General features: G+C 39.0%; 2 protein-coding genes across 3 annotated transcripts in view; both read left to right on the top strand.

Moving 5' to 3' along the window:
- Positions 1-421: 421 nt before the first annotated feature.
- On the top strand, positions 422-2,710 carry LOC115781799 (zona pellucida sperm-binding protein 3-like). Its single transcript, XM_030731657.1, has 8 exons — positions 422-888; positions 1,008-1,126; positions 1,321-1,424; positions 1,511-1,685; positions 1,783-1,900; positions 2,009-2,091; positions 2,179-2,408; positions 2,589-2,710. Exons 1-8 carry the CDS (start codon positions 469-471, stop codon positions 2,651-2,653), a joined length of 1,314 nt encoding a protein of 437 aa, XP_030587517.1. The 5' UTR covers positions 422-468; the 3' UTR covers positions 2,654-2,710.
- Positions 2,711-4,842: 2,132 nt separating this feature from the next.
- Positions 4,843-17,747, top strand: part of mapk8ip2 (mitogen-activated protein kinase 8 interacting protein 2) — a 29,743-nt gene continuing 16,838 nt past the window's right edge. For both annotated transcript variants that reach the window (XM_030730811.1, XM_030730810.1), the window contains exons 1-2: positions 4,843-5,330; positions 16,725-16,830. In XM_030730811.1, coding sequence (XP_030586671.1) covers positions 5,266-5,330; positions 16,725-16,830 — 171 coding nt within the window. In that variant the 5' untranslated portion in view covers positions 4,843-5,265. The remainder of the gene's footprint in view (positions 5,331-16,724; positions 16,831-17,747) is intronic.

Raw genomic sequence — 17,747 nt, 5'->3', positions numbered from 1 at the left:
TGGAGCATATTGATTTGCAGATGTTAACACGAGGTGCTTTGGCAAAATACTGATTTTTTTTTATCAGCTGTGTTAAGGGCAGGTAAACCTAACCCAGGGTCAACATAACTTTTTTGTGCCTTTTTTTTTGCTGCATTTTTTTTTTACATGTTTGAATATCTTCTCTCACTTGTTTGAAGAAAATATGCTTGAAGAAGATTTGCCAGCATGCTTGAAACTGTCACTTTTTATTCCTAAAAATGAAAAATGTAAATCCAGATGTAGATGATTTTGTAGTTACTCATCTACAACTACAATTATTCCATTGGCTAAGATTTATGCTTATCAACCCTAATGGGGAATGACCAGCTGAAGGGGTGGGAATGTAGTGGAAGTAAACAAGTTCACCTTATTATAAAAGTAGGTGCACCTTTCCAGCTTCCTTACAACACATAGTGAGCTCCTGTGATCACTTGTTGTTGTGGAGCCATGCTATTGAAGCGTGCTGCTGTTTGCCTTGTGGCACTGGCCTTGCTTGGCTTCTGTAATGCTCAGGATTTCTTTCCTGGTGGGAAAAAGATCCCTGGAAATCCTTGGCCTAAAGACCCCCAACAACAAAAACAGACATTTGACAAACCTCTCACATGGACATACCCTGAAGAACCTAAGCCTAAACCCAAACCTGAAGTGCCATTCCAGCAGAGACACCCTGTTTCTGCTGCAACTGTTGCTGTTGACTGCAGAGAGAGTATTGCTCATGTGGAAGTCAATAAGGATTTCTTTGGAGTTGGCCAGATGATAAATTCGGCTGACCTTACCCTGGGACAGTGCAGCGTTGTTGCAGAGGATCCTATAGCTCAAGTGTTGATTTTTGAATCTCAACTGCAGGATTGTGGGAGCACATTAAGAGTAAGCACAAAGTGTAACATCACTTACTGAAGAATAAATACATTATAAGAAAATTGAATTAAAACACTAAGAAATATGTTATGTATAATTTGATATGTTTTATATCTGTATGTTTCAAGATGACAGGAGATTCCTTCATCTACACCTTCACACTGAACTATAACCCCAAGCCTCTGGGTGGTCCTCCTGTGGTTAGGACCAGCAGCGCTGCTGTAATTGTGGAATGTCACTACCCAAGGTATGTAAGCAGTTGGAAAAATTTGTTGAAATAAAGAAGTAAAAATATAATTATATTGGTATTTTATTTACTCTAAGGCATTATTTAAACAATTCAAGTAACTAGAATTTACCAAATTTAATTTGTATGTTTCATTGAAATATTTTTCATGTTTTAGTTTTCTGTATTCTAAGAAAACACATCTTGTCACTTAGAAAGCAAAATGTAAGCAGCCTTGCTCTTGAGCCTCTCTGGGTCCCATTTTCTGCAGCCAAAATGGCAGAAGAGTTCCTCTATTTCACCCTGACACTCAAAACTGGTGAGTTTAGGATCAGTTTCTCAGTGTGTTTTATATTGTATGCAACCTTGATTCAAAATATATATTTATCTTTTCTTACTTCACAGATGACTGGCAATATGATAGGCCAAGTTACCGGTATTACCTGGGTGACGTGATTAATATTGAGGCCTCTGTCAAGCAGTACTACCATGTACCTCTCCGTGTTTTTGTGAACAATTGTCTTGCAACCCTTTCAACTGGCACATCTTCTAGCCCCAGATATGCATTCATAGACCAAGGGTAACGTAGTTTTATAAGTTTATTGAAGCTACTTTGTTAAATACGACTAGATTATCATGAACACCTATGTTACTTTGTTTGGGTTTCTTCTGTGTAGGTGTATGATTGATAGTAGAATCACTGGATCTGAGTCAAAGTTCATGGTTCGCTCTGCAGAGAACATCCTTAATTTCCAGATTGAAGCCTTCAGATTCCAGGGCATAAACAGCGGAGAGGTATGCATTTCCAAGTCTGAGTTATTGAGTGCATTATGTTGTGTTTTCTGCCACACTAATAAAAGCAACAAGATTACAAACAGCTTAAATTCTCTATCATTCTTAAAGATGTACATTACCTGCAACTTGAAAGCAACATCTGTTAACCAACCCATTGACAGTGATGATAGAGCTTGTTCCTACCACAATGGGTGAGTCTGCCTTTGTGCATGTGTATTAATGATCATCAGTCCAGAACTGATGTTGTGTTTAGTGCTTACGTTTCCATTTCTTACAAGGTGGAGGGAAGCCAGTGGATATGATGGAGCTTGCAGCTCATGTGAGTCTTTAGCATCTGGAGTTGTGACTGCTAGTAATGTAGTTGTAACGGGACATACAGGAGTTTTGAGTGGTGGAGGTGGAACGGTCAATACAGGAACTGGAAGTACAGGTGGTGGAACCTGGGGTGTTCCATCATCCCCTAAGTTTCCTCCAGGAAGGAGAGTGCGGGACGTGTCTCGGCATGACGGTATGTGTGTGTGTGTGTGTTTTAAAATACAGTCATCATATTGTAACATTTTAATAGAGCCCAAAGTATTTTTTTTAATCTGTCATACAAATACAAATAGCTACTTGTATTATGCTTTCTATGTTGCAAGACAACCACAGAGATGCTTACTATAAGAATTATTCTCTCTTCTTTTCTCAGTTTTGGAATGGGAAGGAGATGTCACTCTGGGTCCCATCTCCATTGAAGAGAAGCTGATTGCTTAAAACAATTTCCTGTCATAACCATGACCATCAAAATAAACTATCAGTAGTTCTAATCTGTCCGCATGTTATTCTCACCCTTCTAACGGGAGCTCACAACAACATAATAAAACACAAGAAATGAGAATTCCTTCACTGAAATGTAACTCCTTTTACATGCTGTGTAATGATAAATGTTTCATACAGAGCCCATCTCTTTCCATTTAATGGAAATAAAAAAATACAGTTGTTTGAAATTCCTGTGTCATCACTGACAACTGTCTTAATTTGTGCACTGAACCTCGTAAGTAAGTTAACACAGAGGTAAAATTCTTAAATGTCCTCTCCCACAAAATAAAACAGCAAGCAAAAAACAACAAGAACTACTCAAAAACACATCATATACATACAATATACTCAGAAGTCTTCTTGCAGAAGTTCATTGAAATCTGATTGCTTTCAGAGTTAAAAACAAAACAAAACAAAAACAACAACACTATACAGCAGGGATCCTCAAGTCCAGGCCTCGAGGGCTGGTGTCTTGCAGGTTTTAGATGTGTCCCTGATCCCACACACCTGAATCAAATGGCTGAGTTACCTCCTCAGTATGCAGTCAAGTTCTCCAGAGTCCTGCTAATGACTTCTATATTTGACTCAGGTGTGTTGAAGCAGAGACACATCTAAAAAGTGCAGGACACCGGCCCTCGAGGCCTGGACTTGAGGATCCCTGCTATACAGGGTATAGTCACAAACAGAAATCATTTAAAAAAGAATCAAAATTTAAGTAAAATAAGAGTATAAATGTTTTAAGCAAGTGAGGGTGGAGATAGGGAGTTGGACGAAGAAAAAACTCACAATCAGCCCGAGCACACATGCTCACCATATCTCCTGATAGGTGCCCTCAGTCTGTTAACGCGGACACCACGTAGAAGTCAAACAGGTAAAGCAAACAGACACAGTCCGAGAAGTTGCAGAAAAAACATTCTCCCTAAAGATGACAGACATGCTCTTGTCATAGAAGATGAAGAAGCCACTTATACAACCCCAGCCCACATCTTCTCAGGTGTTCTCTCAGTCAGTCATCAGCGCCTACAGCTCAAAGAGCGAAAAACCGCGGGGTCCTGGCATGCAATGGATGTGCTTGTTCTAGGGCTTTCACTCAGTGAGTGGGCTTTTGCTGTCACCGTGTGGCATAAATAGTAAACTGCAGTTTAGCGAGCAACTAATTCGACACGCAATTTCAGCACCACGAGCAGTGAACAGCTACACAGCTCACGAAAAAATTATCCTTTTTGTTTTCAGATTTCTGTGTTACAGTTGTAAATGAAAAGGGTGCAAAAATATAGCCTTCAGGCTCTGATCACAAAGCAGTGCAAATAGCCAGTCAATTCAAAAACGTGCCCATATTTTTTATGGCACTTTTTAAAAACACAAATGCATGATCTGTGTTTTGGTAAATGAGTCTTTATTAGAGTCATGGTGAAAACGTGGCAAGTCATAGTCCCAAAATGAAAATATATAATCAAATTTTATGCGCTCCCGCAGACTCCATAATACGATACAAGAGCAAATTATTATTCTTTGCGAGTTATAGTATATAGACTGTTAAAGTATATGGACTTTGTACTAATCTGCGAAAACTGAATTATGTGCAGAGTGATAACAATGTTTTATCTCGGAGGTTTCCTTCCTGTTTTATTTTCTCACATTTGATTCTTTCGTGCCTGGAGAATTAGTATTGTATATGAATCTTTGCAGCTGGACTTTTCATTCTGTTTGCCTTTGAGCTGTATTGATCTGTTTGTTTTGTCTTGCAGTGTGCTTGCTCTTCTGTCATCACATTCTCCATCCACTCCCTTTGCCCTGCGTTTTTCTATTTGATCTTTGCATTCATTGGACCACACAAACACAATAAACTGAAGCTAAGCCGCCTTATCCAATATAAAGTCACTGCTGCAGAACAAGAATTTAAAATTGGAGTCCTTGTCTTTTCCGGGAAATCCCAGGGCTAGTCCACACGGACCTCAGTCTGGAGAGCACGTTCGCTCGGGCTGCAAATTTCCCTCAGTGTAATGTCATCTTAACAACTTTATGGACACTGTTTTATCTACGCTGCCGTTTTGCTCCTTGTGACCCTTCAGGCTCTGACTGCATCCACTCAGCACAGCCTGCTCATATGGTATCAGCACTGACGTTATACCGTCCCTGCCCCCCCTTCCTCCTCCTCCTCCGTCTCTGCCTGTCTCCGCACTGCTGGCCCGTATCTGTTGTGTGTCACGGGCAGCATCACAGCGGCCGATATTTGGAGAGAAAAAACACGGACTGCGGATACAAACTGAGCACTTCATGTTTGGCAAGGGAATAACCAGGCAACACTGGAATTTCTGCGGTGCCGCTGAAGCAAATTTTAGCCTTGACACCCCTTCTTATCCTGCTTGTGTGGATGTTTGACTGCAGATTTCATGGTGCTGAGCAGGCTTGTCTGATTGAAGGCTTGCGGCCAGGGGGGTATCTGTGGGGCCGCAGAGAGAGAAACCTCTGTCCACGACTGCGCCCGTCCTGTGCACTGTAATTGTGAATGGACTGCGCTCCCTCCGTGATTTTCTGCAGTCGCTCTGAGTCATTTGTGGAAGAAGATGGCGGACAGGGCTGAGATGTTTTCCCTATCCACTTTCCATTCTCTCTCTCCTCCTGGATGCAGGTAAGAGCACATATGTAGAGTGACAGTGGAGGGATGATGGAGGATGCGCTGGCCTAATAAGAGGAGAAACGAAGTGAAAAGGCGGAATATATATCTATCAGTATCGCTTTGATGACTGCAGTAAAACGCGCATCTCCAGCCTGGGTTGAAATAGATATTGTGAATAACCTGCTCGGCCTACTGCTGCCTCACTGCGCGCATGTAGGTGCTGCAGCTGAACATTGCTGGTTGTTTATGTTTTGGGAAGTGGTGACTTAGTGACGAAGGCTAAACAAAGAAGAAAAAAAGACTCGCGTTTTAGTGATTTCTTAAAAAAAAAAAAAAAATGCGAAGAATGGCGAATTGTAAAACATACTGCATATGATTGATCTCGAGCTGTGGCGACAGTCACCGGCTTTGCGCATTCTCTGTGTGAGGCCCACGCCCTGTTGAGTCCAACCCAGGCAAGGGTACGTTGCTGAACAATGATTTACGGAAGTCCTACTGATATTGTTAGGTCCAACGCCTCAAATGTGACCTCTGCGACAAACAATATGACAAATCACCCCCGTTTTCTTCTGCTACAAACATATTCGTGAGTGGGATACGCTTGCTATTTAGCAGCAGCGGTAACTAACTTCATGCACAGTGTTAAATGAGTGTTCTCTACAAGGTTATTATTGAATAAAAGGCAGTTTGGGCTTATCGACGTAAATTAGGCCTGGTAAGATGAGGAATACTGCGAAACCTTGTAGTGGATTTTGCTGAATCTGTGTGAAGGTTCTGCAGGAAACCTACATTTCCCTGAAGTTGGAGGTGTGTTAGTAATGATATAGTAGAATAAATATTATTGCGTGGTTGCTTTTATTGCAATTATTGTGTTATAACAATATCAACAGCCTGAATAGACTTACAAGGCACTCCTAACAAAGACCAGAGCCAAAGTAACACCATAATTTACAAGTATTAAACAAATAACCTAGCCTGGCCTCTTTTCTAAGCTTTAGAAAAACATTATTAAATTTAGATATTCTTAAATCACAACGGGGACAATGCAGAAAAAAAAAAGGCTTACACAGCCTGTCAGCCTTCTGGATGTTTTTTAAATCTGCCAACTCCAAGGGCAAGAGGAAGGTGTTCTGTTCACAGTCCTCTGACTTCTTGATATGTTTGCAGTACTGTGGGGTTCAGGGTTATAGTTTTGCTGGATGAGAATCTATCCTCATAATTTTGGCTATCAAAAATTGTGCAGCTCTAATCTGTAAAGAGTCTGCCTTTATAGCCTTTAAATATTCATATCCCTGCAGAATAATTTAACATAAAGGAGGCACCTGCATCATACAGTTGGGAATATGTGAGATACCCAAGCTCTATAACATACTTTTAATTTGTTGACAACAGACCCCACTGGCTCTTGGAGACCGATTATTTTAATCATAAATTAATCAAAAGTATATATATGAATACTGATACAGTTTCCATGCATCTTGGAGTACCTTTTTCCTGAAACTAATAATAATAATAATAATCTCACTGTATTTCTAATTCTATATGATATAGAATTAGTTATAATATATACCCTTCTGGTGCTGCTGTAAGAATTTACTTTGTTTTACCGAACGCAGTGTTAGTACAAGCCCTTTGCTCTAATTTATATGAAGTAAACACATTTCAACATGCTTCTCTCTGCCTCCACATGCCTCATGTCCTGCAGAGGTAATCACATTAGCAAACCAGTCCTGGTGGATTTTATATCCACAGCATGTAATCGTGTGGGATTTCAATTGCATTGCTGGATCATATCAGATCAATACACCAGATCATTCACATGAGAACCTGTGACCTTAGTTCAGCTCACTCAGCCAAGCTCTGGCCATGCTATTAATGTTATAAATTCACAGCATTAGCAAACAGCCAGAGCAAGCTCATTTTAATTGTATCAGAGGAATCATGTGAGGAATAGTTTATTGCATTACTCTGTTTAATGGGGTGAAGGCTGATCCATTTGTTTCTGTTGTTTTTAGGTAGATTTTTATGCATTCAAGAGCAACCACTTGAAGGTGGTTTGTGTTTATTTTTGGTTGGGTGCTCACTTTTTGATTATGAAATATCAGTAAATAAGGATATGGAAACAGTGATTCTGTAAACATTTGTACATTTTATTGTATCCGTTTTCACAGTTATTGTGTATATGTGTGTGTTGTCTCTTTCTCTGTGCATCTGTGTGTGACTGACTCTTGGGTGAAGCCACCAGTGGTGGGATGGTGTGGTCTGGTAATCTGCCTTACATAACCCTAACACGGTTTCCAGTGGGCAACAAAATCCGTAAGAGGCAGCACCTCAATCCCTGGACCACCAGAAATTTATTACAGATTACAATTTTCTCTATGATGAAGGAAAACTCACAGCTTGAAAGCTTAAAGATCCATATAAATATAGTTTAGTGATCAGTTAATGATCAATTTCAATTAATTTCTGTTAATAAGAGAAAATATGCCAGCACTGTGTTCCAGCATAGAAGCACAGAGACCTTTATATCTTAAATAAGAATAGAAGTTTAATTCTTCTTATTTTCTTACAGAAATATACACAGAAACGGTTCCATTGAGGTGTGCTTTGTTTTTTTCATCATAAATATTCCCTGCTGTGGATGAAGGCTATGTCGGCTTATTACAATGCAAAGGCTCCTACAATACCAAGTTTTGTGAAACGGTTTGTTCTAGCTTTCTTAGATTTGCTGAGGCAGCCGTTTTAATGTAGGCAGTCATTTGTTTGTTGCTTTTATTTTATGTGCATTTAGTGCTCTGTTTCTACTACTTTTGCCTTTTTAGATCCATTTCAAGGATCCCATTTTTTAGGTTAATCAAAAGTCTTTGTTTTAAACAAACCTTCACATACTGGTTGGCAAAAGCAGAGCCTTGGTTATTTAAATGGCAGAATTATTCTTATTTTTGTTCTTATTTCATCCCTAAATATACCACAAGTCATTTGCAAATGACCAGTCATTAGAAATATGAATAAATCTGTCTCTGAACAAAAAAGGAAAGTGACATAATTTTTGGTAATTTTTGGAAGCAAAAATATGAACAATGTATTTTTCTTTTTGTTTTCATAGTTTTTTTTTTTTTAATGGCAATTCACTGAATATTTTTAGGTTTTGGATTGTAAGACAAAGACATTTGAAGGTTAATCAGTAATGGAAATAATGACTCATCCCTGTCCTCTGTAGTACATCTAAATTTTATGAACAATATTTGCAGTAAGTATTCCCTCCGCCCCATGTTTTCCAGTCAATGTTCTACTTTTGCCTCCAACTCTTTGAAGGCATTTGGAGAAAAACAGAGGGGGAGGGGATGATGGTGGGTATGGTTACCATGGGGTAAGAGGCTTAAATCAAATACAGATGCATTTTAGCTTAAGCGTTCCATTCTCACTCTCTTTGTAGATTTTTGTTTCCCTTCTCTCTCCTGCTGTCTTCCATTTTCGCTTGCCATGTTTTCACCTGTCAGTCTTTGTAGCTTGCTATTTTTTTTTAATTTAACAGCAATAAAATAATGAGTAATATTTACACATTTTCTTAACATCTGATGACTTCATTGATCCAAATCCAGACAAATTTACACAGAATTATGGGCTCACAGCAAGCTGATGTATCATCATGGCATGATCTTTGCATTTGGATCTGACACAGACATCATGGAGTCCTTCATTAGGAAAAATGTGTGACTCATGTGTGTGTGTGTGCGTGCACGTGCGCTTGAGTATTTTTATGCGTGGGTGTGTATGTGTGTCTCTACTTACTGATGGTGGTGGAAAAACCTGGGAAAACGATTTTGCTAATGAGTCAGTACCAACTACAGCATGTCTTTGGCTTTTAAAGATGATGTCACTGTGAAGCAGGTGCTCATGGTTAAAAGGCAGCTTAATCACACCACCACCACCACCACCCCACCCCACCCCACCCCACCCCACCACCACTTGCATCTGTATCTATTCTAATATTCTTACTAGAGTGTCATCATATTTCCTCTCAAGTTCCTATTTTTTGACCAATTCCATTCTTACATTGTGGGCACATACTGATTTGCATATTTGCAGGCATCTAGCCTATTATATATTCATTTGGTGTGATTAGAGTTATTTAAAAAATAGCTAATTACTTTCATCTGTTAACAAACACATTCATGTTGCACATATACTGATGGACAGATCAGGGACATTTTGGGGTTCAGTGTTTTGCCCATTCTGAATCCGTCTGCTCAGTTTTCTGAAAACCTTTATTGCACATTTGAAAGAGTTTAGATGCTCTTCCATATACTAAATAATTTTCAGAAGTATTAAAAGTAGAAGTCAATGTGATAATCATGCAATCTTTTATTTTCACAAGACAAGAGACGCTTTGAATGTGTGAACGTGGAGACAGTAAATACAAAGATGACAGTTTGAAGCTCTGACAAATTCTGTTCTGGACATGAACCTATCAGAGATGATGGAAAATAACTGTTAGAACAAATGTGGGCTGGAGAAATTAATTGAATCTGAGAGGGTTTGGAAGGAAAAGCTCAGGGCACAGAGCCGGGAGGAAAACCTTTATATGGCAGTGAATCTGGGTGTGCCATTGCAGCAGCATGACCAGCATCAGTGATGGTAATTTTCTGCTGACTTGGTTTTGGGAGGTAGGATTCTCATCTTGCACTGAATGTCACAGTGTTGAATATATAGAGATGGATGAGATGTAGGAGGCTGTTATTGTATATTGATGATTCTTGCTATATAGCTCTGAAGGCTCAGTTTTAAATCCTAACTATTAAGACAAGCAACCGACATCAAGTGTTGAGTAAGTAGTAATCGGTAAACCACATAATGTAACAGACACTGCACACTCGCTAAGATAGTGTCAGCAGTAATGCCAGCACTGCAGTGGTATGGTTCAGCTTACAGTCTCATATGGGTTCTCAAAACAAAACACTATAAATACAAAATATTTCAAAAAAAGACAAAAGAGTGTGTCTGTGTTTGGTCTTTTCTTTATTGGAGGAGCGGCGACGTGGGGCCACATTCTGCTGTGCAAACTGATAAGCACACCAACAAAATGGAATCTGGAAACACAGTGGAATAGGTAGCAGCGGAGGAGACAAGAATAAAGATACGGGATAAGAGAGAAGTAAACGAAAAACAACTGAAAACGATAACGAGCCCTTTCATCAACATTCCAATAAAGTACATCTGATTTTTTTTTTTCATTCAAATTGTGAGGTATCTATTTCTGAGACGGTTTCTGACACAGTGGGAAAAAAATCGTGCTGCTCAGCATTATAATTATTTTTAAAATCTGTATTTATATTTTTGTCAAATCAAACCAAACAATTAAGTTTCTGCACTGCTTTTCCATCCTTTCTGTACAGTATTCACATCTTACTCCTTCTCTGCCTTAGCACGTGTGGTTATCAATTCACCCGCTCTGACCATCAATTTCACTAAAATGCCATCCAAAAATCAAACATGAAACTTTCCCCTTGTGTGCTGGTGGTGACTTCCTTAGATACGGCTGCACAGATGTGATGTTCTTTTCCCACTGTGAATTCCACACCCACAAACACCCACATTTGCAAACACAGCTTCCCTGAAGAGCTCATTAATGAACTCCTTTTTTGAAATTTGGTTACTTATAGTACTCATTGTGCATATAGCACTTATTTGATATGGATAGGTGCTGACAGTCATGTCGCAGCAACAGATCAATCTCACTGAGACTGTTTTATGCTGTGATGAAAATGTGTCATTTTGAGCTGGATGATGTATTGCTTCACAAGTTTTAACCTACATAAAGGTAGTTTTCTTTTCCACACACAGTGCTTTTACATGTTTGTTCTGTAAATGACAGTATTATCACAAGACTAATTAATTTAACTCAAAAATAAAAAGTGATTAGAAGTAATGATTGCACAACAAGTGGCAACACTGTTGATTTGTTAATGAGTGTGTTCCCTAGCCCCTTACCCTGATCTTGCCAATCACAGCTAACCCCCACCCACCCCCAGTAAAATTCTAATCCTTGTACTAAATCCAAGTCTTAATTCCCTTATTGCCCTTGTCCTTTGACTGGGGATGGTGGTTTTATCATGATAGCTCATTAAAAATAATACAACGCAACAGTCATCACAGGAAGTATTTTTACTCTTTACATTTTATCTCCTAGAGAGTGGTCACAACTCACATTTTTCTGTTCTCAGTATACAAATTCAACCACAATACGTTTGGTGAGATATCTATGTGCCAATTTGAAGCTTAAGATGGCATGTAAAGCAACATTTTGTACAGTATTTTTTTATACTGGCATTTAGATTAAACAGTCCAATGTGATACTTTTTAATAATCTTAGAGAAGATGTCAGATGTAAGCAAGGCTTTTAGCTGTGTTTGAGCAGATACAAAGTTAACATCAGATTTACTGTCAGCTTAGATTTCAGCTTTATTGTTGGTGCGGTCATACTGTAGATTGAATGGTACTCTCTGAGAAACATGTAGAAAATATGTAGAAGGAGGTTCCAGTGTCTACAATAGCCTGGCAGCCCTGTGAGCACCAGCCAGTATCTTGTCTGTTTATCTAGAAACTGCATGGAAAAATATGTTTTTGTGTCATATTTGGACTTGTCACTAATTTAGTTTAAAGGCAAAGAAAATTTTGGACAAAATGTTTAAAAGCACAGACCCTTGCCATTAGTACTCAGAGGCAACAGGAGTCCAATAGATCTGGCCCTGGGACAAACTACCTCTTCAAAAGAAAGCACACTACCCTGCTGTTCTCGTCGGAGCCACAAAACAAACCATTCCTTAGCTGCTAACTGTCCATTCAACAAAATTAGTTTAGTGCCACTAGGGTAGATATATGCAGCAGGAGTGGACAGTAATGAGGCCGAGGCAGGATAGCATATATACGTTTTACATGATCAAAGTCTTGTCGGTTGTACCTAAACAGGTAGAAATATCTTCCTACTCAGCAGGGTATGAGCAATCATGTTGTCCATGACAGGAGTCTGTCCTGCAGCTGGGATGGAAGGATAGGAAAGTCCAAGGTGTGTGCCACCACAAAATTCTGACCAGCATCATCTGTGCTCAAACCAATCTCCTGGTGATCGTGATACCATCCACTGACAGAATACAAAATTAACCAATATGATGGACAAATGATATTGTGTATTTACACACATATTTATACTGTTAAAATATTTTGTTTTAGGCCCTTTGTTTTAGGTTTTGTGGTGATATTAAAATAGAAAACAGGCATAGTCTGGTAGTATTTCTGGTTGCACTGGTCATTTTTTTTTTTTTAAACCTGTTTAGTGGCTTTGACTCACGTTAACTATACCATAACCAAAGACTACATAGAGGCTTCCAGCTCCATAGGGCAGGCAGAAGGACTGATGCTTTGCTGTAAAGGTTGAGGACTGAGGGGGATTAAACTTTCTATGTGCATCTACAATTGACATACATCTGGATTACCTTTGGAGCCTCTATGTCTTTATGCATTAGAGAGCTTTTTGGCTTACTGACAGTTCATTAGAACTCACAAGGTGAATTTCAACTAACTCAGTAGCTGATGCTTTGCAAAGAACATAAATGCCTGTAATTACACAGAAAATCTAAATCCCATGTATGTGTCATATTTAATCTCTTGGAAACAAGATGACAAACTGCAGTGTTTAAGTCAGCTATAAGTATTCTGTAGAAGGTTTTTACAAATAAATATGTTCTGAAAAGAATGGCAGGATGTGGTAGAGTAAAGCATGTACTCACGGCAGGCCTGAGTGTTACACTAGACAGAGTCCACCCCCAGGTTGGCAGAACCAGTGTCAAACAGCACCTCAAAGGACTGGGGATAACTCCATGGTAGGTAGTCTAGGCAACATAATGACTGACAGTAAAACAGAATATAACAAGTTAGCCAGTTATTGCTTTCAAGAAAAAGTTGTGTCCAGCGCATAAGTATTGATTTCTTTACATCACCATAGTTATTGATATACATATTAACCAGAGGTGGCAAAAGTACTGACATTCTGTACTTAAGTAGAAGTACAAGTACTTATGTTAAAAAATACTTTAGTAAAAGTCGAAGTACTGGTTCAACTTCTCTACTTAAGTAAAAGTAAAAAAGTACAGGCTCTGAAATGTACTCAAAGTAAGAAAGTAAAAGTAGTTCTTTGGCGGATGTTTCTACAAGCTATTTTTGTGTAAAACAAACCGAACCTCATTATATATTATTGTAATAATATAAAATAGTACATGAGAATACAAATGTTATTCCAATCTAAATTTTAATTCTAATGAATGCAATCAGCTTGAATCTGTTATGTAGGACACAAACTGTGAAAGGGAATTTGCTCTGTTCTCTGTGTCCTCCATAGTAGAGGGTGACTGTGCCTCCACCTAAACACCAACATGAGGATACTCAGGGGTTACAGTGGGATTCAGAAAGTGGAGGAACCCTAAGATCAGCTGTAGTGGCTCTGCATGGGGAGAAGAATCACAACTTTCTATTGTGAGCTGCAGTAAATGATGTTGGTGTGCAGGCTGTGATCAGCTGACCTGCTGCTGCTGCTCTGAGGTTTACTGCTCTGTGTGGATGAACTGAACTCACAAAGATTTAACCCAGTATTTCACAGCTATCTGAGCTGATCTCCATCCCCTACACTGACAGCATACAGGCTGTAGAAATGTTGGATTCAGTGAATGAATCTCAGCATCAGCAGCTTTGATTCAAACTTATCTCTGCTGCACTGATGTAACCTGTAACTCTGACCATGAACACAAACACTGCGCTCCAGTCCAACACAGAGCTTTACTGTAAATACAGTACAACAAACTAACCTATTTATTACACACTAAACTGCAGCATTTTCATACAATCTTTGAATTACACAAAGTCAGCATACTTCAGTTTATTTTCCAGTCCTTACCTTTAATTCTAACCTCTCTTCTTCCTCTCCTGTCCTCTTTCTCCATCTCTGAGTGAACTTCTCTCTCTTTGCTCTCCCTGAAATGCAGCAGCTCTTCTTTTAGCTAGCAGACACACTGTGTGACAAACTGCACACACTTTGTGTGTTTGCTGATATTTGTTGAGCATTTAGAAACGTTGCATTTACCTGCCACACGTTACTCCCTTCATGCTCGCTCCTCTTCAGTAGCGCTAGCTAAGCTGTTTATGTGCCGCAGCGTAACTTACGGACTCGGTCCGGCCCGATTATAGCGCTATAAATGAGACATTAATTACATGGGTTTGCGTATTTAATCCCTTTGTACGAGATAAGCCCCGGTGATGGAGGATACGCAGTACGATTGTCTCTTATATGTTATTATTCCTCCGTTTAGGCTCAGATCGTTTTATGTTTGAAGGCGCACTGACCGGAAATGCAAACTTCTCTCTGACGTTAAAAAGTAACGATTCTGTTTGAAAATGTAAGAAGTAGAAAGTACAGATACTTGCGTAAAAATGTAAGGAGTAAAAGTAAAAAGTAGTCAGAAAAATAAATACTCAAGTAAAGTACAGATACCTGAAAAATCTACTTAAGTACAGTAACGAAGTATTTGTACTTCGTTACTTCCCACCTCTGATATTAACAGAGGCAAAATGATTTGGCAGATTCTCGAGAGCTGGATCTTTTAAGGCAGCTCAATCTCTCTCTCCCTTAGGGCCTAACGCATAGACTTACACTTGTCCAGAGGGACCCTAAGTAAGGAAGACAGAAAAAAAGCAACATGGCTTTTGGTTTCTGTCACTTCAGCTGTAGGTCTTTGAGTCATAGCTATGATTTTTTTTTTTCAATAAAATGATAGCAGTTTCCTTGCTTAACAATTCCCTCAGCGACAACGCACTTCATGATCCTCCTTTGTACACACCACTCCTTGATAGATACAGCTCAGCTTGGAGCTGAACAGGCTTTATATACAAGTGTGTTACCATATCAGCCTGACAGCTATCAAAAATTAAGCGATATCAGCTTAGACTGGGTAACCAATCTTTATGCGTATTTTCAGCATACAAGAAGGCTTCAGTATGCAACACTTTTTGTGATAAGACCCTAAAACCAAAGCCAAAAGCTTTATTATTATAAATAACTTTGATTGAGTTGGGATTTTTTTTTTTTTTTTGGATATATGGAAATTTTGCACTTTCAGTAAAGCACTTTCTCTAATTGTTGCATTTAATATATATCACTACCAAACTCAAGAAAGCACAAAAAAATTTAAACCTCTGATTATTAATTCTTTTCAAGTATTTTGTTAATTGGTCCTCTGCATATTGTTTGGACTCTTCAAGGACCACTTTAGGGCCATTTTATCTGATTAGCTTTACATATCAGCACCAAGATTACACTTAATAGTTTATGTGCAGCTGTAATTTCCAGTGATGGAAAATAAACATGTTAACAATATATATGTTAAGAAAATTCAATTAGGATGGCAGATTGTTTGACTACTAAGTGATTTTATTCACTGTCCAGCATTTACCTTGTGCTTCAAATTTATCTTCTAAAATCCTCAGTAATCATTTTAATGTAAATGACTGCCCTGGTTGGAGTCGGAGTTCTTTTTAGTCATTATTCATTAAAGCTGACAAGGAGTAAGGGGAAACTCTGATTACATTAACTTTTTCATGACCTCTTTTGTATTATTATGCACCAGCACATCCTCTTTCAGAACCACAGACCCAATGACACTGTGTACTTAGGACCCCTATACAACCATATGATGTAAGCTAACATTCATACGTAATATGTAGAGCGCCCTTATCTTTGCAGGAAAGCTGCAATGCAGCATTTCCTTCAACACACTGCAAGCCAGCTGCTGTAGAACTGGAAACCTGCTGTAACTAATGAAGTAAAGACAACATAGAGTCTGTTGAAGAAAACTTGCAGTGCCATGGCTCATTACAGAGGTGCACTTCCCTGTTGTAGAGTGCTGGTGCTGTAAATGAAAGTTTAGAAACTTTGGTGTAAGAGATCAGCTAGTAATTCACTTCTGAGTCTTTCCAAGGGATCCACAGCTCACATTTTTTGCAATAAAACCCAGCTAACTGAATCTGAAATATTGGCATAGAATTTGAGGGTTTTAGGTGCTGCTTCTGTCATTCACTCGATTCAATGAATGTGTCATACCTTTGTAGTAATGAGATATTATAAAATTAGAGATGATAGTGGGTGTTTGTGCAGCTGCTTTTGTCCAGTGTATGAGCCAGAGATGCAGACAGGGCCTGACAGCCCATGAGTTAGAGCAGGTTTCCCCTGGATCAGTGTGTGAGCATCAATCAAAAAGATATTCCCTTTTGGATTGTTCACGAATGGAAAATACATACTGCAGATATCAGTGTTCTTTTTCAGAACATGCAGTGAATATACCATCTCTCATGTATTCCCAGGCCAGCCCACGACATCAGCCTGGAGGAGTTTGATGATGAAGATCTCTCTGAAATCACAGATGACTGTGGGATTGGACTCAACTACGACTCAGACCCATATGAAAAGGTGAATTTTTTTTGTTGTTTTTTTTTTTGTTTTTGTTTTTGTTTTGTTTTTTACAGTGTGTTCCATTTTGTCTAAAGACATTAGAGTGCATATTGCATTTGTTATGCCTTATGAAATGGAAACTTGCATTGTTGGAAAAAAATTAAGCCAAAAGAGCAAAAAGCTGCAGTTCTTCAAATTGCCACATGTGGTTAATTCCAAAACTGAGGCAATGGCTAATATAATTTTATGAGAATCAAAGATGGAAACTGACCTGGTTTGTATAGCTATTAAATGTTGAGAATAGCTTATTTGGATATGTTATGTAAGCATCGCTGTACCTTCAAAGCTACCTTATCTAAAGGAAGCCTAACTCACCAGTATTGCAGTCATTATATTAATGTCCATATGCCTTAGATAGCTACATTACACAAGAAAGAAAATTATAGCTACAACAGCTTTGTTTCACTAGAAGGGTGAGTCACTCTCTACATTATGTACTTTGATCATCAAACAGATCTCATATCAGATCTGAAGCTACTCTCAAGATATAATAGAAATTTAAAGCAGCAGTACCCATAAGGATCATATTCAAGCGACTGTGCTGAAATATACACAAATAATTGAGTCATTAGCTGTATCATCCGACATGTCTGGACGGCTTAGACTTTAATTACACCATTTCTAAGAACTAATCTTATACCACCACCCTCTGTATTTTCTTCTGTCCATCCTGTGGGGTGTAAATGTTTTATGCTGGTGGCGTTGAGCCATGGCTGCAGCAGAGGGTGGGTGACCCAGTGCAGTTTGCTGCTATGCAGAGACAACCTCCTTTCCTCGGTCTTTTCCTCCCTCCCAAGTGTCTTTCCCTCCCTCCCTATGAAGTGTTGCTTAGAGACAGAGCTCACATTCTCTCCTCATTCTCTGCCACCCCTCCG

The sequence above is a fragment of the Archocentrus centrarchus genome, chromosome 6, assembly GCF_007364275.1.
Source record: "Archocentrus centrarchus isolate MPI-CPG fArcCen1 chromosome 6, fArcCen1, whole genome shotgun sequence".
Lineage (NCBI taxonomy): Eukaryota > Metazoa > Chordata > Actinopteri > Cichliformes > Cichlidae > Archocentrus > Archocentrus centrarchus.
Note: the sequence above shows the minus strand (reverse complement) of the source record. Positions and strands in the feature narration are given on the sequence as shown.